At 63.2% G+C, this 19816-nt stretch overlaps 5 protein-coding genes across 6 annotated transcripts; 3 read left to right on the plus strand and 2 right to left on the minus strand.

Moving 5' to 3' along the window:
* Positions 1 to 325: 325 nt before the first annotated feature.
* Positions 326 to 3354, plus strand: HOGA1 (4-hydroxy-2-oxoglutarate aldolase 1). 2 transcript variants are annotated; one of them, XM_051799582.1, is made up of 7 exons: positions 326 to 618; positions 1261 to 1389; positions 1466 to 1593; positions 1706 to 1840; positions 1997 to 2108; positions 2277 to 2410; positions 2982 to 3354. In XM_051799582.1, the coding sequence occupies exons 1-7, from the start codon at positions 390 to 392 to the stop codon at positions 3129 to 3131; spliced, it is 1017 nt and encodes a 338-aa protein (XP_051655542.1). In that variant the 5' UTR covers positions 326 to 389; the 3' UTR covers positions 3132 to 3354. The 2 variants fall into 2 exon arrangements, with proteins under 2 accessions (XP_051655542.1, XP_051655543.1); XM_051799583.1 differs by having other exon boundaries at positions 2012 to 2108.
* A 98-nt stretch (positions 3355 to 3452) lies between these two features.
* Positions 3453 to 7094, minus strand: MORN4 (MORN repeat containing 4). Its single transcript, XM_051799584.1, has 5 exons — positions 6855 to 7094; positions 5256 to 5353; positions 5013 to 5127; positions 4822 to 4931; positions 3453 to 4665 (listed from the first exon to the last, which is right to left on the minus strand). Exons 2-5 carry the CDS (start codon positions 5320 to 5322, stop codon positions 4517 to 4519), a joined length of 441 nt encoding a protein of 146 aa, XP_051655544.1. The 5' UTR covers positions 5323 to 5353; positions 6855 to 7094; the 3' UTR covers positions 3453 to 4516.
* Positions 7095 to 7407: 313 nt separating this feature from the next.
* PI4K2A (phosphatidylinositol 4-kinase type 2 alpha) lies at positions 7408 to 14723 on the plus strand. The gene is made up of 9 exons (XM_051799581.1): positions 7408 to 7845; positions 10369 to 10569; positions 10774 to 10905; positions 10990 to 11143; positions 11732 to 11793; positions 12227 to 12326; positions 12582 to 12715; positions 12994 to 13053; positions 13181 to 14723. Exons 1-9 carry the CDS (start codon positions 7453 to 7455, stop codon positions 13340 to 13342), a joined length of 1398 nt encoding a protein of 465 aa, XP_051655541.1. The 5' UTR covers positions 7408 to 7452; the 3' UTR covers positions 13343 to 14723.
* A 670-nt stretch (positions 14724 to 15393) lies between these two features.
* Positions 15394 to 16334, minus strand: AVPI1 (arginine vasopressin induced 1). Its single transcript, XM_051799587.1, has 2 exons — positions 15665 to 16334; positions 15394 to 15584 (listed from the first exon to the last, which is right to left on the minus strand). The coding sequence occupies exons 1-2, from the start codon at positions 15946 to 15948 to the stop codon at positions 15524 to 15526; spliced, it is 345 nt and encodes a 114-aa protein (XP_051655547.1). The 5' UTR covers positions 15949 to 16334; the 3' UTR covers positions 15394 to 15523.
* On the plus strand, positions 16313 to 19367 carry MARVELD1 (MARVEL domain containing 1). The gene is made up of 2 exons (XM_051799585.1): positions 16313 to 17801; positions 17937 to 19367. Exon 1 carries the CDS (start codon positions 16923 to 16925, stop codon positions 17448 to 17450), a length of 528 nt encoding a protein of 175 aa, XP_051655545.1. The 5' UTR covers positions 16313 to 16922; the 3' UTR covers positions 17451 to 17801; positions 17937 to 19367.
* Positions 19368 to 19816: the final 449 nt, after the last annotated feature.

The raw sequence follows: 19816 nt of genomic DNA on the forward strand, positions 1-19816 counted from the left end.
CTCCCAACCCAGAAATGCTCCCACTCACCTGTTTACAGGAGACCCTACACTAACAGCTGAGGCAGGTGATCCCTGCCCCCAGCCCCTGGACTGCCTGCAATGCCTGGTCCCTCCCTGGTCCTGCAGTCCAGCCCTGTAGGAGGCAGAGGGACGGCTGCCAGGGCTGGCAAGCAGAAAGGAAAGCACAGCTGGAGTGGCTGGGGCTCACCTGGATGGTTGCTGAACTCCTGCAGCCAGCTTCTGGCGTGGGGAAGAGCATCCTGAGCTCACCTGGTACCACCCCCCGTGTCATCTGCCCAGCAGGGTTGTGGGTCTCTCACGTGCCCTGTCAAACATTAACAGCCCTCGGCGGGGCAGGCAGCACAGCCAGCGGCAGCACCCAGACCACCATGGCATTCAGCACCCGCCTCGCCTCATCTCTCTGGCCCACCCTGGCAGCTCTGCACTGGACAGCCCCCAGGCAGTGCCGGGGGCTCAGCACTCCCCAGGGACCAGAGCCCTCACTCGACCTCAGGGGCATCTTCCCACCCCTCGCCACCCCCTTCTCACCCAAACAGGAGGTGGACTATGCCCAGCTGGAGGGGAACCTGTCCCGCTATGCCAGCATCCCCTTCCGAGGTAAGCGTTGCCTGCGCTCCCTCTCTGTGCAGGCTCCTGTCGGATCCCTACCCACCATAGAGGCTGTGTGGCACTGTGCAGGCAGCCTGCCAGCTTCCCAAGGGTGCTCAGCCTCCAGCCGGACTTTGCTCCAGAGCTGGCAACCCCTCGGCTGACCCATCTGGGGCCCTTTGCATGGCACGTGCCCGGGCACATGTGTGTGTCCTTGCATACCCCCATCGCATGCCAGTGTGTGCTTGCATGCACACTCCACACATGTGCAGGCTTGCACACATCCTCCACATGTAGCTGTAGCTGCAGGCTTGCATCTACCCTGTGCCCTATGGGTGTGCTTGCACTCCTGTGCACACTCACACACATTCATGGGATATGTATCTGTTGATTGTCCAGAGTGGATGGATGATAGGACAGGGGCTGCAGAAGAGGCTGGGGGTTGCAGGGATGTGCCCTGGGGTCTCCTCTCTTCTGACCAGAGGATCTGGGGCTGCAGGGATGTAGGTGGAAGAGGGCATACTGTGGGCTGGAGAGAGCCCTGATTGGGTGCCAGCAGCAAAGAAGGGAGTAAGAGTGATGGGGGTACCTGGAAGTCCTGGCACTCTGCCCATGTGCCCAAGCCCTGCTCTCCCCACACTTGTGTTCCAGGGCTGGTGGTGCTGGGCTCCAATGGGGAGTATCCCTACCTGGCGCCCCGTGAGCGGCTGGAGGTGGTGAGCAGCGTGCACCGGGCTCTGCCCAGGGACCGCCTGCTGCTGGCCGGCTCGGGCTGTGAATGTGAGTGCCTGTGTGGGCAGTGCCGGGGGCATGCGTCACCTCCGGAGCACCCCTCACCCCTCTGCCTCGTCCCCAGCCACCCAGGCCACCATTGAGATGACTGTCAGCATGGCAGAGGCGGGGGCTGATGTGGCGCTGGTTGTGACACCCTGCTATTACCGGGGGGCCATGACCAGTGCTGCCCTGGTCCATCACTACACGGAGGTGAGCCATGTCCAGGGCCTGTGGCAGACTCAGCTGGGGCAGCAGCATGGGGAGCATGTTCAGCGTGTCTCCAACCCACCCAAGCTGCTGAGCTCTGTCTGGCTGCCTGCAGGTCGGTGATGCATCCCCCATCCCCGTGGTGCTCTATAGTGTCCCTGCCAACACCGGCCTGGACCTGCCCATGGAGGCTGTCATCACCCTGGCTCAGCACCCCAACATCATTGGGATCAAGGACAGCGGTGGGGATGTGAGTGGAGCAGGGCTTTCCTAGGGCTGGCTGCCACCAAACCTGGCCCCAAGCTGGAAAGAGGGAGCTGGGACTTGCAGCCCTTCCCCAGACTCCAGCGCTGCTGGCAGGAACCATGTGGCGAGGGGGACGGGTGATGCCTACTCCAGGGCACAGCGTGTCTCTCCCCAGATCACCCGCATGGGGCTGATGGTCCACAAGACAAGGCAGGATGATTTCCAGGTGCTGGCAGGATCGGCTGGCTTCCTGCTGGCAAGCTATGCTGTGGGTAGGTGCAGCTGCCCCTCCTTGGCTGGGGGCACAGGGTGTGCCCTGGGGACGCTGGCAGAGACTGGCATGCGGGCAGGGGGAGGCAGGTAAGGGGTGGTGATGCCTGCGAGGTGCTGGCTGGGCACAGCATGCCACACTGGCTGCCAGTGTGCCCTGGTGTCTTTAGGTGCATCTGGGGGTGTCTGTGCCCTCGCCAACATCCTGGGGGCCCCCCTGTGCCAGCTGGACCGCCTGTGCCGTAAGGGCCAGTGGGAGGAGGCCCGTGACCTGCAGCACCGTCTCATCGAGCCCAACACAGCAGTGAGCAGACAGCCATCCCTGGGATGCTAAGGGGAAGGGGTGCCAGGCCATGGCAGAGCCAGGGGGAGGCAAAAGATGGAAGTCCCTGGGGCTGCAGGGGGTGGAGCAGTGGTTCAGGGTGACAGGATGGCACAGCACCTGGCCAGTGAGCTGAGCCGGGCTGGAGGTGACAGGGTGGGAAATGCCAGCCCTGCCATGTTAAGGAACTGCATGTCCACTGGCAGTGGGCACCTGCCTGACCCACTCTGAGAGCCTTGCTGGTTGTTTATAGGCAACAATAGGGGGAAGAACTGCTCCTTCCCAGGGCCCCTAGCCCACTATGGAGTAGCCTGTCCCTGTTGCAATGAGCCCACCGTGCCCCAGGGCTGCTCCCTGGTGGAGCTGTGCTCTGCACCCCCATCCCATGGTGGGCAGTTCATGGGGTGCTGCAGTCACCTCACACCCTGCCCACCCTTGCAGCCCCACATGTGGAGGGCAGGAGCGATGGTGAGCAAGGAGCAGGGGCTGCAAAGCAGAGCCCACAAAGCATGCTGGCCCATGGGAGCAAGCTCCTGCATCCTCCCTCCCATAGGTCACCCGCCGGTTCGGAGTTCCGGGGCTGAAGAAGGCCATGGAGTGGTTTGGCTACTACGGTGGTCCCTGCCGTGCACCCCTGGCCCCACTGAGCCCTGCCCAGGTTGAAGAGCTGAGGAACACCTTCAGCACCAATGGTTGGTTGTAAGAGGTCCCCCATCTTCCCCTTCCCACACTGGGAAGGCACAGGAGTCAGGGACCCCAGGAACGGGGGACATGGTGGGGACACTGGGACATGACTGTGCTGGGCAGAGTGGGTAAAGGGGGCAACCCCTGGCCAGCCTGCATCCCTGCCAGCCCCCAGGGGCCTGTTGTTCTCACCTGGGAAGGGGTGGATCCTTGTGCCATGAATAAAATGGCTGTCCTCCCTTTGTGTCTGCAGTCCTTCCTGGAGAAGCCCCCTGCCCCATCCCTGCTCGCAGCAAAAAGGACATGGCACAGGTGTTTGGCAACATGGTTTACTCAGCTGAGGCCCGTGCAGGCAGCAGCACAAGGCAGGGTCACGGCAAGGCACGGGACCGGTGTGGGCAGAGACCAGCAGGGAGGGTATGGCCCCTGCGGCCCCGCACCAGGCAGTGAGGGCTTCCAGGACCCCTGCACCACAGCCAGCCGGACCACACCAGGGTGAAGGTGAGCATGCAGCAGAGAGATGAAGGATGCATGTGGAGGGCAAAATGGGGAGCTGCGTTCCCCCTGCCTGCCCCTTCGCCATGCCTCTATACCCTTCCACCCTGCCCAGGCCCCCTGCTCCAGTCCTGCCACCCCACTCAGCCCTGCTTGTGACCCTCATACCAGGCTCCTGCTGACCCTGCTCCTTGCTCCCACCCTCCACCAGCATGCAGCAGATATGAGCCAGGCTGGGCATCTCCCCATCCCCCTAGGTGGGGATGCTGCTGCTGGTGTCGCCAAGGCAGTGGGTAAGGCGGATTAACACAGGGATGAGGGGAATCAGCTGGCCTCGAGAGCAGGCTGGGTTCTTCCGAGACACCATGCCACCCTACCCAGGGCATGCAGGGGGATGGCCAGTCACCCAGAACTGAGGGTACAGACCACAGCGTGCCCAGGGTACCCATCCTGCCTCCAGACCAGGGCAGCGAAGCAAGCCAGGAACTGCCCCTCTGGGGGCACATTGTCCAGCAAGCAGCTCCCAGCCAAGGCACCCTGGCAGTGGGGTCAGGGACCAGCCCCTGTCCCACTGCTCCATCCTCTGCAGCAGGTTTGCAGCCCTAGTGGTCCACAGTCTTTCTGGGAGACAGAGAGGCCAAGCTCCAACCACCCTGCCCTCCTGCTGCTCCAGCAGGTGCCAGGGCTACAGCCAGAAAGAGAAGGCACCATGGCTGCCCCGGGGCACTTGGGTGGAGAGCGGAGGGTCCCATCCCCTCCAGCAGCAGGGGTTTGGCAGGAGGATGCTTGGTGGGGACAAAGGGCAAGGAGGCACCCAGCAGTGCCACATCCCTGCTCCAGGGCCAGCAGGGCCAGCCAGTGCCCAAGTAGAGGGGTCCCTGCTCTGGCGGAAGGGGATGTGGGGCACCGTCATGCTGTCAGGTTGTGGGCAGACTTGGAGGCACCCTGGGCCCTCTGGATGATGGCTGTGCATTTCTCCCGCCGCAGCAGCTTGTTGTTCTCAAAGAAGCCCTCGTTGCGGGGCACCCCGTGGGAGCCGTCAGGGAAGGTCAGGAGACCTGGGAAGAGGAGGGAAGGGCTGAGAGTGGAGGGGCAAGGAGAAGCACCCACTGGGGATGGGGGCAGGGGATGAAAGGACAAATTGGGAGATGCTGGAAGGGGCTGTGCTGAGCAGGGGCTGTGTGGATGCCTGCACCACGCCACCAGGCACTCACCGAAGCCGTACACGCGCCCGCCTTTGAACTCGCCCTCAAAGGTCATGTTGTCGCAGCGTGTAAAGACTCCAACGCCATTGAACTTGCCCTGCACAAACTCCCCCTCGTATCTGAGTGGGGAGGAGCTCCTGAGGCAGCAGCTCCCCACAGCAAGTTGGGGTGCCCGGGGAGGTGTACGTAGGAGTGCCCACCTGGAGCCGTCAGAGAAGGTGAGCACTCCACAGCCGTGGAACAGCCCGTTCTCAAAGTGCCCCACGTAGGCGGTGCCGTCGGAAAACGTCAGCTGCCCAATGCCGTGCCTGCGACCTAGGTGAGGGCAGAAAGGGGCAGTGCTGGACAGAGGCAGGGCCTACCCCCATGTGGAGCTAGGCAGGGATATGGGGGCTGCTTGTCTCACAGCACAGATGGCACCGTCCCCTCCTGCCCCATCTCACCTTCCTTCCACTCGCCGCGGTACTCCTCCCCGCTGGAGTAGGTGAAGGAGCCTTTAGTCAGTGTCATGGCAACAGCCTCCGGCAAAGCAGGGCAAGAGCTGGCGGGAAGAGGCACAGAGAGCTGCTGGGCAGGGAGAGCAGTCTAGCTTGCCGAGAGCCCCTGCATCTCCTCATCTCACAGAGATGAGAGGCACCTGCCTGCCCCGGGGATGACTCTGCTGAGGCATGGTGCAGATGGGGAGGTGACCCCAGGAGCACAGCCACCCTGCCCTGGCTCTGAAACCCCAGCTGCCAGGTTCGGGTTGCTGCCCGCCCCACTGCAGGGTTCAGAGCAATGTGAGCCCACGGGGGTCACAGCCCTGTGAAATGTGAGTGAACGGCAGGAAGAGCAGTGTGGCAGGAGCTGTCTGGCACTCAGGCAGAATCCCAGGGGTCCTGCATCATGCAGGCTCAGGCCAAGGGCCTGGGCAGTCCCAGGCAGAAACAGGCATTTTGGAGAGGAGATGCTGGGTTGTGCTTGGTGCCAGCTCTTCAGGGGAGGGTACAGAGAGCTTGTGGCGTTTCCAGCTCCATCATCAAGGATGGGCAAACCCGGCTCACTCCTAGGGATGGGAGGCCACTCCTCCTGAAAGGGACAGCGGAGAGAGGACCCTGAGGCTTCAGGGCTTTGCTCCACTACTCAGGGCTTACAAACCTGCCTGCAGACAGTAAGCAGCACTCGGAAACTGTACTCCCCTAGAGCCGCTGCCACGCGGCACAGCCCTCCCCAGCACACGGGGAAGGCACCAGCACGGAGACAGCCCCGCGGGCGGGCTGGGCGCTGCCTCTCCAGCAGCTGCCGGTGCAGCTCAAGCAGCGCCCGTGACGGGAAGGGGCACCCCGCACGTAAAGGGAGTGTATCTGCTCACACTCTGCTGCGAACCACCCGAGCGGTGCGTGCTGAGCCACGCGAACCCAGGAGCACAGCACGAACTTGCCAAGGCTTTGTGTCCAGAGAAATGGCCCCAGGCGAGGCGAGCAGCGACTGAACAGTGCTCTCTGCCGATGGCAGCACCCGGGAGCTCATCGCCGGCTCGCAGCCCGCAGCCTACCCAGCCGTGCCAGGCGGAGGGGCGGGGGCTGCCGGGGGCTGCGAACTCCGCCAGCACGGCCTGTGACACTTCACGGGGGACTTCACGACTTGGAGCTCCTGAGGCCGGGAGTGTGCCCGGAGGCGTGACCGCGCCCACGGTGAAGGCACCCACATCCTGTCGTGTCCATGCACCCACGGGGGATGCACTCGCACGCCGCCGTGTCCATGCACCCACACCCTGCCGTGTCCATGCACCCACGGGGGATGCACTCGCACGCCGTCGTGTCCATGCACCCACACCCTGCCGTGTCCATGCACCCAGGGGGGATGCACCCGCACGCCGCCGTGTCCATGCACCCACACCCTGCAGTGTCCATGCACCCACACCCTGCAGTGTCCATGCACCCACGGCCGATGCACGCACGCCCCACCAGTGGGACGCTCGTGGCGATGGTCGCGGGCCCGGTGCCTGCCCGGGGACGGTGCGGGCGGTGCGAGCGGCGCAGGGGCCTGCGGCTCGCGCTCACCTGGCTCCGCGCTGTCCGCCCGCACCGCTCCCCACCAGGTCCCGCCAAGGGGCGGTGGCCGCCACCGCCCCTTCCAGCACCCGCCCCGCCGGGCGGTGACACGCCGCCAGCGTCCATCCCCTCTCGCCGTTGGCTGTCTCCACGGCAACCGCTAGCAACGCGGCTGCTAATTGGCCAACTCCGTAGCACACCCTCGCTCGCCGCCATCTTTGTGTGGGGCAAGGCGCTCCCCACCCCGGGCGTGTCTGCCGAGGAGCAGCACCCCCTCTGCCTCCGCCATCTTTGTGAAGGGCAGCAGTGGTCTCTGCCGCTCCAGGGCGGCCATTTTTATGTGGGGCACTGGCGCCAGCCGCCACAGCGGGGGCGTGAGGGCGGTGAACCCCCGCACGGCTCCCAGGACGGGCGGTGAGAGGCGCGGGGGCTCCCGGGCTGGCCCCACCGGCACCAGGGCCGCACTCACCGCCCCGCTTTCCGTCGCAGCGCCTCAACTGGGCGTGGCGCGGCGGGGGGCGGGGCAGCCAACGGGACGCGGCGGCGCGGTGACGCGCCGGAAGCGGCAGCGGCAGCGGCAGCGCGGCGGGGCCGGGCGGGCGGCGCGATGGACGAGACGAGCCCGCTGGTGTCGCCGGAGCGGGCGCAGGGTCCCGACTACGGGCTGCCGGGGGGCGCTGTGCGCGCCCTCCCGCCCGCCGCACCCCTCCCGCCCTCCCCTCCCGGCTCCCCCGGCGGTCGTGACCGCGAGCGGCAGCCGCTGCTGGAGCGCGGGGCGCGGGGCCCGGCGACGGCGCAGGCCCAGGCTCAGGCCCAGGCGGCGGCGCAGGCCCAAGCCCAAGCGGCGGCGGCAGCCCAGCGAGAGCGCAACGACTTCCCCGAGGATCCCGAGTTCGCCGAGGTGGTGCGGCGGGCTGAGCTGGCCAGCGAGCGCGGCATCTTTCCCGAGCGCATCTCGCAGGGCTCCAGCGGCAGCTACTTCGTTAAGGACCCGCAGGGGGTAAGCCGGGCGCGGCCCCGCGTGGTCCTCGGGGCCTGCGGGCTGCGGAGGGGTTTCCTGCAGGGAGAACTCGTGGTGCTGGTCCGGGGGTTACCGGCCGTGGAGAGCTGGTCTGAGCTTCCCTGGCGAGAAGTGCAGTGGGACCAGCAGCCAGAATGGAGGGGAGGGTGTGTCCAAGTGCTGATTCAGCATCTTCTGTGGCTCTCGTGCCCACAGAGGAGAGGTCACACTCTCTCCGAGGTCTGTGCATCTCCTAACCATGGTGACTCCAGCTCTAGGCCTGTGATTCTGTGAGCTGAGCTGGTTTTGGCCTGTGAGAGGAGTGAGATGTCTCCTCTGTGGCTGTATTGTTGCTATAGTGGAGGCAAAGTGCTTGGCATGTAGCTGGTCCCCCACAGACCTGGTCAGCTGTGGGGCAGCCATCTCTGTGCTGCTGACTGGATGTGTTGCAGCACAGGCTGGCTTGTCTTGTGACCTGCTGCACCCAGACCAATTATTTGAGCTGCTGCTGCTTCCTGTGACTCCCTCACCACGTGTGTGCTGGGATGCTTCCTAAGGAGCAGGACTGGGCTCTCTGGTCTCTGATGTGCTCTAGTTTTCCTGCCCTGGGTGAAGCCTGGCTCCTGGGAGCTCTGACAGGCAGGTCCCAGCTGAGCTGGTGGTCTCTAGGGAAATACACAGTTCCTCCTGACACCGCCTTGCTCCCTCCTGCTCCCTCCTGTTGCCCAATATGAGACCTGGAGTCACTGGAGTGGGTGGCCGGATGAGCTGCCTGGGGGTGGCAGGGCAGAGGCTGCCTGGCTGTAGGAGACCCGAGCTCAAGGAGGGCTGGTGGAACATAAGTGCAAGGAGCCAAAGTCTGTGTAATCCCGGCCTTGTCACCTGGCGGGTCCCCTGGACTGCCCTGCTGTCAGCAAATTTGTTGTGTGACTGGTTTCTGTCTATGGTTGCCAAAAATGTCCCACTACTGGCATGGGAGAGAGTGCAGTGTGTGGATGTTGTGGGCAGCAGGGGGAAGATACTGGGGGGAAAACCTTTCCTCTGTGTCTGCTTCCCTCAGGGCTTCTGGGGCCCGAGCTGTCCCAACCAGGCTGTGCTGCCCAGCCCTGGCGGTTGTGGTCACCCCACTGCTGACTGTGCTCCTGTGCTGGCTGGGCTCCCTCTGCTCTGCTGCTGGCACCAGGCAGACCTGTTTTCCCTGCCAGTGCTGCTCCCGGCACAGGTCTGCCTGGAAGGGAACACTGCGCTGCCAGAACTCTGGCCATCACTTTCCTGCTGTCCCTGCCTAGCTGGACCTTGCTCTGCTGGAATGGCTCCATAGAACACAGGGCTCCGTCCTGCCAGAGCTCCTGACAAGCCTCTTTGCAGGCTCATATCCAAGGACGTGTTGGCAGCTGTGTGCCTTCACGTGGGGCTGGTGAAGGGGATTGCCTGCCTGCCTGCCTGCCTAGTGGAAGTGGCTCCACCATGTGATCTGGGCTGTGATCCTGGCTCAAGTGATCCTGTTCCCTCAAACCCTTCCTGTCCCTCTTCCTAGTGGACAAAACCTTGCTTCTGCCTGCCCTGGGCTGGCTTTTGGCCCTTGACAGACTGGGATTGCACTGGGGTTCCCTGCTGAGGTGCCGAAACTCATATTTAACTTCCACATTCTGACAAGAGCTCAGCTTGGGGAAGTGTCACCCACTCAGGCCATGACTGGCACCAGCCTTGGGGAGGAGGGCTTGTGGCGTGTGCTCCTGAGTCACCCTGGAGCGGGGGCTGCCAGCCTGGAGCTGCTGCACAGCCCCCCAGGGATCCCTGGCCTTTGGGGACAGGTGGCCTTTCTCCTGCCCCAGCCCTTGTCTCATCTGTGTGGCTTTGCAACCCTGGCTTGGTGAAGCACAAGGCTTCTGTGCCCTCTGTGCTGTTGCCCCCACTGTCGGGTCAGTGTGCGCGAGGCTGGATTGAGGGGCCGAGTGTGCTGCTGGTACCATCTGATTGCCAGTTTGAAGCCACCTGTGCCCTTGCATACACAGCTGACTGGGAGAGCCAGCCCCTCTGCTGTCTCTGCTGGGCCCCCAGCACAGAGCCCTGCCTGGGCTGGTCCCTTCTCTGGTCAGTTGGGGATCAGCTCTGTTCCATGGACTTTGGAGCCAGGGCAAGATTTGCTATTCCCTCCCTTTTCTGTGTGGATGTAATGACCAACAATGAGCAGTACATTCTCCGGCTATCCAAAGGTTACTGGAATGGGACTGGTATGTTTACCAGGGGACTGCATCATCACTGGTGTTTTTTTCGGACAAAGTCTTTGGGCAGTACCCCACTTTTGTGAAATGGGTCACTGGTTGGGCAGGAGTCCCTCCCATCCCCTGTTTGCCTCCCTCCTGGGAGTTGCAGGGTTTGCCTGGTCCCAGGGGTTGGTTATTGGTCCCAGTGAAGGGCTGTTCTGGGGGCCTGTTCCTGAATGTCCCCACTGTGGGCTGGGGGAGGTGGTCCCACCTCTGCCAAGTGCCTGGAATCAGCCTTCCTCCCTCCCACTCACAGAAAATTATTGGCGTCTTCAAGCCCAAGAATGAGGAGCCATACGGGCAGCTGAACCCCAAGTGGACCAAGTGGCTGCAGAAGCTGTGCTGCCCGTGCTGCTTTGGGAGAGACTGCCTGGTCCTGAACCAGGGCTACCTGTCGGAGGCGGGTGCCAGCCTGGTAGACCAAAAACTGGAACTCAATATTGTTCCCCGCACAAAGGTGAGAGGAAAGCTGCTGGGATCTTTTTTGGGAAGGCTCTGCTTGTGTCTTGTCTTGTGGCACTGCTGACCTCGTAGATTGAGAGCTCTAGACCAGGACTGTTCCTGCTCTAGCTGTGGGGATGCTTGTGCTGGGCAGAGCTGTGAGAAATGCTGTGTCTTGGTTTTATCAGGCAGTCCTGTGACTGCGCTCCTGTCCCCCCAGGTGGTGTATCTGGCCAGTGAGACCTTTAACTACAGTGCCATCGACAGGGTGAAGTCCCGAGGAAAGAGGCTGGCCCTGGAGAAGGTGCCGAAAGTCGGCCAGCGCTTCAACCGCATTGGTCTGCCACCCAAGGTAGGGCTGCCAGCCTGCACACCTGCCTGCCGGCACCTCCCTGCCCTCTGTGGCCTTCCGTGACACAGCCTCTCCTTGCCTCAGGTGGGCTCCTTCCAGCTCTTTGTGGAAGGCTACAAGGATGCTGACTACTGGCTGCGGCGGTTTGAGGCTGAGCCGCTCCCGGAGAACACCAACCGGCAGCTGCTGCTGCAGTTTGAGCGGCTGGTGGTGCTGGACTACATCATCAGGAACACAGGTAGGGCCAGCTGCCTCGTGTGGGATGCTGCCTGCTCCGTCATGTCCTATCATGTTGGAGAAAGGGGAGGGAGATAGGGTCTTGGCTTTTCCCAGCACCTGAAATTCTTCTCAATGCCACTCAGTTGCTGCCAGATGACATCTGCCTCTGAGCAGAGTGCAGCTGCTGTGGCCATCCAGCACTGGGGGCTCTGGCTGCTGGCCTGCGTTCTAGCAGATCTGGATCCACCACTGTGCTTGGCTGAAAGTTTCCCAGCTGTGAGGTTCCAGGGACATCCAGAGATCCAACACCTGGCTGTGCCTCTATATCGCATCTCACAGTGGGTTCCTGAGTTCCTGCCTGGCTGGAAGGGTCGGGGTTGCACTCTGGGGCTTGCAGGCTGACCTTTCTCTTGCAAACTGGGAATACGTGGACCTCCAGGGCTAGCTTTGTGAGGGTTGACGTGACTTCCCAGGCCCACAGCAAATTTAAGGTCTCTGGGCCTAGAATGTCTCTGTCTCACTTCTGGGTCAGAGGAGGAATAGTCTTCTGCCCAGCACAGTGCAGGGAGGCCCTGGTGGTGACGCAGCTGGTTTTATCTCCCTGCAGATCGGGGCAATGACAACTGGCTCATCAAGTATGACTGTCCCCTGGACAGCGCAGGCGTGCGGGTGAGTGGCTCCTCCTGGGCAGGGGCAACATGAGGACTCCGCTTCTGGAAGCTGACTGCTTGTCAGGCCAGACAGGAATTTCCCATCTGGGTTCCAAGCGTGTGGACACCTGATCTTGTCTCCTGGGCCTTTTATTACCCTTTGTGTTGGTGGTTTGTGGCCTAGTGGGACTTTGTGAGAATGCTCTGTGGGGAAAACTGGTGTTGCTGGACCTGTGAATCCTCAGAGTGAGGCCTTGGGGGGAAGCAGCTTTGTTCCCCTCCCACCCGAAACAGATAATGTTTCCCTGTGGGCAAGGGGCTATGCTACAAGGCAAGAGGCTGCTGTACTTCTGTGGTAGCCAGGGCAAAGATCCTGGCAGTGGGGCTGGAGTGGGAGAGGGACTCTTCCTGCTAGGGGAGGCCTCCTTATGACATGCTTTGCTTCCTTCCAGGACAGTGACTGGGTGGTGGTGAAGGAGCCCATCATCAAGCTGGCTGCTATAGACAACGGTTTGGCCTTTCCCTTGAAACACCCAGACTCCTGGAGAGCATGTGAGTCCCTTAGGCTGTGCCAGGACACTGTGGCAAGCCATACAACCCCATGCTTGGGCATCCTCCTTAAGGACTGTAGAGGAGAGGACTAGGGCTGTGCCTCTGCAAATCTCTGGGTTCATGGGAAGTTCTTTCTCAGCAGAGACTGTAGGAAGCTGATGCTGGACCTTGGGTCCCAGATGCAGGGGAATCAAGGGACATGTGGCACCGTGCTTTGCCTTCCCAAGTTCTCATGTCTCCTGCTTCCTCCCACAGACCCCTTCTACTGGGCGTGGCTTCCCCAGGCCAAAATCCCCTTTTCACAGGAGATCAAGGACCTGATTCTTCCCAAGATCTCAGACCCCAATTTTGTCAAGGACCTGGAGGAAGATCTGTATGAGCTCTTCAAGGTGTGCTGGGGAAGTGGGTGAAGATGATATGGGAGGAAGAAAAGTGGGAGTGGTGTTGGGGAGCTCCCAAGGCTGCAGGGGAAAGAACGGTGGCCAAGCTTCTAACAGTGTTTCCGGGCTGAGGCATAGCAGGGTTTTCACTCTACCAGGAGCTGAAGATTAAGCATGGGGAGAAGCAGGAAACCCATGGGACAGGGGGAGAGGCTTACTTGAGGAGCAGTCATCTTGTGCATGGCATGAGGCAGTGGATGGATCCCACTGTGTTCTCTCTTTTGCAGAAAGACCCTGGCTTTGACAGAGGACAGTTTCACAAGCAGATTGCTGTCATGAGAGGCCAGGTAAGCTGTGTGTGGGGAAGGCAGAGGTGGAGTCTCGTCCTGCCTGTGTGATAGGAAGGGTGCTGGAGTGGATGCTCTCTGTTGCTCCTGCAGGGCAGCTCAGGCTTTGCTCTGTTGTGCCATACAGATCCTGAACCTGACGCAGGCGCTGAAAGACGGGAAGAGCCCGCTGCACCTGGTTCAGATGCCGCCTGTGATTGTGGAAACAGCGCGTTCCCACCAGCGCTCTGCCAGTGAGTCCTACACGCAGAGCTTCCAGAGCCGGAAGCCTTTCTTCTCATGGTGGTAGCTGCGGGAGCCACAGACAGGGCTTGGCCATCTCGGACTAGCACTGCAAGAGGAGCTGGGCCATTGCTGGCTTCTGTGGCTGGGACTTGGCCTTCAGGGTAGAGCGAGCAGGTGCAGCTGGAGGAACCTGCAGCTGAACTGGAGGAGCCAGGCAGGTTGGGCATGGTCCCTCCCCAGCTCCATTGGAGCTCGGTGCCCTGTCTGGGGCAGAGGCCAGGGGAGGTGTGGGAATCCGCTGGGAACTGTGGCGTGGCTGGGACCCTGCCCCTGCCTCCCTTCCTTGGCCTGCATGCGGTTCTGAGCACCTCTGCATGGGGCTCTGATGAACAGGCTTGCCCAGGCCAGGATCCGTCCAGCCCTTTACACCAGCCACTGGCCCTTTTCTTTTCCCACCGTGCCAGCTGCTGGGCTGGGAAGGCCTGTAGAAGGTGATACCCCCTCCCTTTCCCTAAGGGTGTGGTGTACTCCTCCACTGTCCCTCCTCTGCCCCAACCCCGTGCACACTGCTTTCCTCAGGGGGAGTTCCTGCTGCCCACGGGTGCAGCGGGGACCACAATGAATGGCTGTTCTCTGGCTGGGGGCTCGAGGAGGGGACATAAGAGGGACAACACATGGGACTGGCTTGGGTGCAGTTAGACACTAAGGGGAAAGAGGTGCTGGATTATCCTTGAGAAGAGCAGGTGGCTCCCCCTCTGCTTCCCCAGTCCATTTCTCCTGCCAGGTTTCCACAGCTGCTCTCGCTTGGCTTTTTCCCCTGCTCCCAGCAAGCTGCCTGGCTGCTGTGCAGCCAGCATGGTGCCAGCCTTGTCTGTGCCTAGGGACCCCCTCGAGGGGCAGGGGTCTGCCAGGGAAGGGCTGGAGGGGCTCTTCTGCCACATGGGTGGGCGCATTAGGGGACCAGCATGGACTCCTGGCTGCCTTGGAGCTGACAATCTCGCAGGCTTGCTGTGGGTGGGGGAGGCAGGGAGCCCCCTTCTCCCCAGCAGCTGCTGAGCTTGTGTTGTATGGAACAGTATCAGGGCTGCTGCCTGCACTTGCTTGCCTTGAGCTGTGGCTTCTCCTGCTGCTGGGGGAAATTGGTGTTGGGTCTTGTTGTCCTGTTAGCCCATCCTCGGGGAGTGAAGGGGATGATGGCAGGTTGGGGCTCTGCTGTGTGGGCCTGGGAGGGGAGAGCAGCTCCCCTGTCTCCTGCAATGGGTAGCATGCTCAGCACTGGCTGTGCAAGCACAGGGGGGGGCAGCAGTGGAGACCCCAGCTCCCCGGCCAGGCCCAGCTGCATCTGACTGACCCAAAATGTATTGTTCTAATGCACTGTAGAAATGTATGTAATGTATTTAAACCATGCAACTGTCTGAATAACAGCTGCCGTTCAGCCGGCCACATCTGTGTCTCTGCTGCACCCTAGAGCAGGTTGGGGCTCCTCGGACAAGGTGGCCTGGCTGGTATCCATGGATACCTGCTCAGGGATGCATTGGTCTTCCACAACTGCAGAGTTGCTGCTGGGAAGACCCTTTCCCACAGGGTCTGCTCATGCTGGGTGTTGAGGGGGGCCAGCTGCCCAGCCTGCCCCTCCGCACCCTGTGCCTGCAGGTCCTGCACCAGCCTTTCCCAGGCCCAGTGGCTCTTGGAGAGGGAGCTTGGCCAGCTAGTCCTCCAGCAGAGAAATGTTTCCTTGGAGAATCTCTGTTTCTCTTCCGCGCAGTTCTTGTCCTGCAGGGCAGCATGCAGCTTGTTCTCCAGCTGTCCCTGCGACTGTGCCAGGGCAGTCACTGCGAGTGACCGTGCACTGGAGCACACTGCCCCTAGAGGCTGTGGAGAAGCCCCCACTGGAGGTATTCAAGAACTGCCTGGATGAAATCCTGTGCAATGTACTCTAGGATGACCCTACTTAAGCAGGGAGGTTGGACCAGATGAGCACTGTGGTCCCTTCCAACCTGACCCGTTCTGTGAGGCTGTTCCCATTGCACTGGGTGCAGTGCAGTGGCCTCGACCCCAGTCCTGCCACCCTGAGGGAAGGCCAGGATGGGCAGGACACAGCCAGAGCCTCGCAGCCACCACTATCCACCCTTTATTAACCATTCATTGCACCCTGCCCAATACACTTAGTGTCCTCGGAGAGCCCGGCAGTGCCGACACCTGCTCTCCAGCAGCCGCCCTCCACGGCCCCGGCCGCTCAGCGCTGCTACACGGACCCCGAGCCTGTCTGGGCCCTGCAGTCGCTCTCCAGCTCCTTCTCCGCGATCCTACAGGGAAGAAACCTGTGTTAGGGGCGTGGTCCGGCCGGGCTTCCCCCGGTTTCCCCGCTGCCCCGGCCCATACCTACCGCAGGTGGCCGAAGCGCCGCAGCGCCGCCATCCCGCCGCCGGCCCGGGCCGTTCGCCGCCGCCGGAGCCGCCGCAGGGCCCGCGCCATGCGCCGCTGGCCCGCATACCGCCAGACGAGGCGGGCACGCTCCTCGGGCCGCTCGGCCCCGCCGCTCTGGAACAGGCTCCGCAGCTCCAGCAGTCCCACGCCCTGGAAGATGTTGGCCGAGGCCCGCTTACGGCCGCGGGCTGCTGGCGCCGCCCGCCCCGGAGGGTCGCTCGCCACAGAGGCCGGCGTGCCCATGGCCCCGGCCGCTGCAGGCACCGAAGAGACGGTGTCAGGCTTCGCTCTCGCCGCTCGGCCCGGCCCGCCTCCCCGGGGATCCTGCGCGGATGCCCGGTGAGGAAGGGCGGGCGGTGGGGAAGGGCGCTGGGCAGGAGTCCAGCCGCGCGGGCGGGGCCGCCCAGGAACGCGGGAGGCGCCCCGGCTTGAGCTGGCGCACGCAAGTCCGGTCCCGCCCTGCCCTAGGGCGCAGGGCCCCGCCGTGACCCACTTTCGCTCCGCCGCCGCCCCGCGCCCGACGGCCCCTCGCACAGACCTGGCGGCGGCGGGTCCGCCCAGCACTCGCTGCGCCCCCGGACTCGCTTCGCGCCACCGCGCCGGGGTCCCGCCACTGCCCCGCGCGCCGCTCATTCACGCCCGCGCCCGCCCCGCGCCCGCCCCACGGCCAATCCCCGCCCGCCCCCCAGCTGTCAGGACCAATCGGCGCCGAGGGGCGCGGCCGCACCGCCTGTCGGAGGGGGCCACGTGGCGCAGGTGACGTCACGGGCAGCGGGCGAGCCCTCGCCCCTGGGCGGAGCCACGGCGCGCGTCACTCCAAGGGGAATCCCGAGTGACGTAGGGGGGGAACCCCTGAGCGCGCCCCCCGCCGGCCGCCGCGCAGCGTCCCGGTGCATTGTCCCCGGGACTCGCCGCCGACACCGGCCGCCGCCTCCCGCGGCCTCCCGCCGCCGCCTCTCGCGCCCTGCGGAGGGGCTCCCTCGGCGGCGGCGGGACGGAAGGGGCACGGCGGTTCGTGCCTGACGGCGGCATCCGCGGCGGCCCTCGGGTGTCCGGTGGGCCGGCGGGAGGCGGAGGCGGGGCGGGGAGGAGAGGAGAGAGGCCCCGCGCGGGGAGGACCGTAAAAGTGCCAGATGTTTGGCAGCGGCCGGGGAAGGAAGTCGCTGCCGGGGCCCTGAGTCCCGCCCGAGCCGCGCCGGAGCAGTCAGGGCCGCGCCATGGCTCGCACGGCTCCCCCGTCAGTGCCACCGCCCCCGGGGCCGCCGGCCCGCGGCTCGCTCAGCCTCCACCGCGCCTACCTGAGGAGCCCGCTGGGCTTGCTGCGCCTGGGGCAACTGGCGCTGGGCGCTGCCTTCTGGGTGACGGTGGCGGCTAACAAGTACGAGGGGGCGGCCCACTTCGCCCTCTTCGCCGCCGTCCTGGTCTGGCTCCTCACCCTGGCCCTTTTCGGGCTGAGCCTGCTGGGGCGCTGGGAGCTGGTGCCCTGGCTGGGCTCCCGCTGGCTCCTCACCAACCTGGTGCACGATCTGGCGCTGGGTGTGGGGCTTTATGCAGCCGCCACTGGCATCATGGGCCACAAGGCCGGTCAGAGAAGCTATTGCAACCTGCCAGGCTACAGCCAGCACTGCCTCTACGGTGCCTACCTGAGTGCCTCTGTCTGCGGGGGCATCACTGCCTGCCTGTACCTCTTCTCCGGGCTCTACTGCCTGTCACGGCGTTGCCGGGACCAGCGTGACATCATCTGAGACCTTGAGCCACTTGGCTCCCCTTCTTCTCGCTCACGGACAGAGCACAGCCCCTCTCTGGGACAAAGTGACCCTGCTGCCCCATCCCCTCCTGGCTGACTGCACTGCAACTCCTCCAGAGACCCCTGCACAGATGGATGGACAGACAGAGGCCTTCCCCAAGCACACCTTTCCCTGCAACGCACCGAGACATCATGGACACCCAGCCACTGTACAGGCCCTTCTCCCACCTCTGAACCCAAGGAAGGACCCAAGTGGAGAGCCCCTAAGAGGGATATCAATTTTTGGGAGCCCCTCCAGGACCTCTGCCAAACTCCCCTGCTCCCGACCTTGCAGATGCTGCATGCTCAGGTGGGTGCTGACCTCTCCTCAGGGTGGAGAGGAACTGGCCTAGGAGAGCTGAGAAGGGGGGCAGTGGTGCCTAGTGGGGTTGGGTGGGCATAAAAACCACCCCAACCCACTGGCAGCCCCTTCTCGCCATTCCAGCTGCGTGGCGCCTCCGCAATTCCCTAACAGAGGCTCTGAACTCGGCTTCCCCAGCCCGGGCCCCTCCTTCTGTCTGGCCTGAAAACATCCTTCATCTTATCGGATCCCCGCGGGGCTCAGCCTGTCCCTGCCCTGCACTCTGGGGGTGTGGAGACACCCGGGTACCACACGACCAGACCCAGCATCACCCCAGGCCCCCGGACACAACCCAGGTCCAGTCTGGGGTCTGAGCAGGGCAGCAAGGCCTCCATCACTGCAGGACAAGGGGAAGGACGAGTGGGGTCTTACCATGGGCGGGGGTAAATTCCTCCAACCTTGGAGTTTGTACAGCCCCAGGATGGGGCCAGGTGCCCCTGGGGGTTGAAGGGGCCAGTCTTGGGGTCATTCTCCTGCTGTTCTGCAGAGAGGTTTGTGGCTCTGAGCCATCCAGAGCCACTGAAGCAGACTGGGGCCAGGCTGCTCCAAAAGGAACAGGCACAGCCTCGCTGATGTTTCTGGAGGCTGGCCTGCAGCCCTGCCTGGCTCTGCTGCACTTGGTTTATCATCCCAGAAGATTCTGATCTCTGGACTCTCCGACTTCATCTTGGGACCAGGCAGCGCCTGGAGACTGTGGCAAGGTGGAAGGGTGAGCATGGCAGCATGGCAGTGCTGGGCTGCTGCTGGCACTCTGGCCATGGGGGAACTGGGACCGGGCATTGTGGGGGGACAGCCTGTCTTGGAGAACAGGAGAAGAGGACACTGCCACTGGAACCAGCCCAGCCTTGGATCAGCCTCCACAATCCACCAAGGGCCAAGCCCTGAGGAGGCCATGTAGGGCCAACTGGAGAAACAGGCAGCCAGAGACAGAATTTTTGGAGGAGCACCACACCAGGGCTGCCCTGCCACAAGCCCTCCTAGCCCTGCCTGGAGGCAGATCCTCTCCTTTGGTCTTGGTGCGAGGGAGGGTCTGCCCCAGTCTCTGTATGGGCTCAGATCAGTGGGGTGGGTGTCCCCAGCAGCTGGCCACAGGGTCTGGCTGTTGCCTGGGGTTCCCTGGTGCCTTTTTTAGGGTGGAGAGCAGCAGCTGTGATCCTCCTGGGGCTTGAAGGGGTTTGGGGTTGGTACTGGGTCCCCGCTTCCATCATGAGGTGCTGTCCCAGCAGATATCTGTTGTGCTCAGGGGCCCTGCCAACCCCTGGGCCATGTGTCTCTTCCCTGGGTGGGATGTGCCATCCCTGCCCTGTCAGGGCTGGTCCCTGACATCACCTGCCTCCGCCTGTTCTGGTGTAGTCCCTGGCCCAGGCTGCCCAAAATGCCCTCTGTGCTTCTGCCAGCACAAGTGCCTTTCTCTGGCTTTCTGCAGCCCTGTCTGTCATGCTGGCTCTGTCCCCCTCTGTCCCCCTCTCTGGTGCCCGTGGATTCACATTCCAAATAAAGCAATGTTGGAGCTCACTGGGTGTCTGGGGCTTTGTGCTGGAGCTGGAACCTGCTGAGTACGAGGTCTGAGCTGGGATCACCCCCAGCTCCGTAGTCTTGTAGCCCTTTGTCCTGGGGCCTCCCTACTTGGAGCCCCTGGCTGTGGTCACAATGTCCTGGGCTGCTCTGGGGTCACAGGCAGGCTTCACTGGCACCTCTCAGTGCCTGGCAGAGCAGAGGGAGACTGAGTCCCCAGGGCTATGTGGTTGCAGGGATGCACTGAGGACAGGATGGAGCTGCATTCCTATGGGCTTTGTCACTCAGGGCTGAAAGAGCCCTCTGTCCTTGGGCCAGGACACTGCTAGGCAGTCATGCCCACGCTGTTGGGCCCCCAAAGGGTCAGGGACCGGAGGGTCAGGGACCGCCTAGGGGCAGCTGGCATCTCCCAGGACTGGCTCCAGCCCTGTGATGCACTCTTGGGATGG

Source organism: Manacus candei, unplaced genomic scaffold (genome assembly GCF_025592945.1).
Source record: "Manacus candei isolate 608988 ecotype Guabito, Panama unplaced genomic scaffold, ASM2559294v1 h1tg000050l, whole genome shotgun sequence".
NCBI lineage: Eukaryota > Metazoa > Chordata > Aves > Passeriformes > Pipridae > Manacus > Manacus candei.

Coding starts and splice junctions, on each gene's coding strand:
- HOGA1 (XM_051799582.1), top strand. CDS start 390: ATGGCATTCAGCACCCGCCTCGCCTCATCTCTCTGGCCCACCCTGGCA. Junction 1,594..1,705: donor TGGTCCATCACTACACGGAG/GTGAGCCATGTC, acceptor GGCTGCCTGCAG/GTCGGTGATGCATCCCCCAT. Junction 2,109..2,276: donor GCTGGCAAGCTATGCTGTGG/GTAGGTGCAGCT, acceptor TGGTGTCTTTAG/GTGCATCTGGGGGTGTCTGT.
- MORN4 (XM_051799584.1), bottom strand. CDS start 5,322: ATGACACTGACTAAAGGCTCCTTCACCTACTCCAGCGGGGAGGAGTAC. Junction 5,128..5,255: donor CCGCGGCGAGTGGAAGGAAG/GTGAGATGGGGC, acceptor GCCCTCACCTAG/GTCGCAGGCACGGCATTGGG. Junction 4,666..4,821: donor CGGGCGCGTGTACGGCTTCG/GTGAGTGCCTGG, acceptor TCCTCTTCCCAG/GTCTCCTGACCTTCCCTGAC.
- PI4K2A (XM_051799581.1), top strand. CDS start 7,453: ATGGACGAGACGAGCCCGCTGGTGTCGCCGGAGCGGGCGCAGGGTCCC. Junction 11,144..11,731: donor CTACATCATCAGGAACACAG/GTAGGGCCAGCT, acceptor ATCTCCCTGCAG/ATCGGGGCAATGACAACTGG. Junction 12,327..12,581: donor CCCAGACTCCTGGAGAGCAT/GTGAGTCCCTTA, acceptor TTCCTCCCACAG/ACCCCTTCTACTGGGCGTGG.
- AVPI1 (XM_051799587.1), bottom strand. CDS start 15,948: ATGGGCACGCCGGCCTCTGTGGCGAGCGACCCTCCGGGGCGGGCGGCG. Junction 15,585..15,664: donor CGGCGCTTCGGCCACCTGCG/GTAGGTATGGGC, acceptor TCTTCCCTGTAG/GATCGCGGAGAAGGAGCTGG.
- MARVELD1 (XM_051799585.1), top strand. CDS start 16,923: ATGGCTCGCACGGCTCCCCCGTCAGTGCCACCGCCCCCGGGGCCGCCG.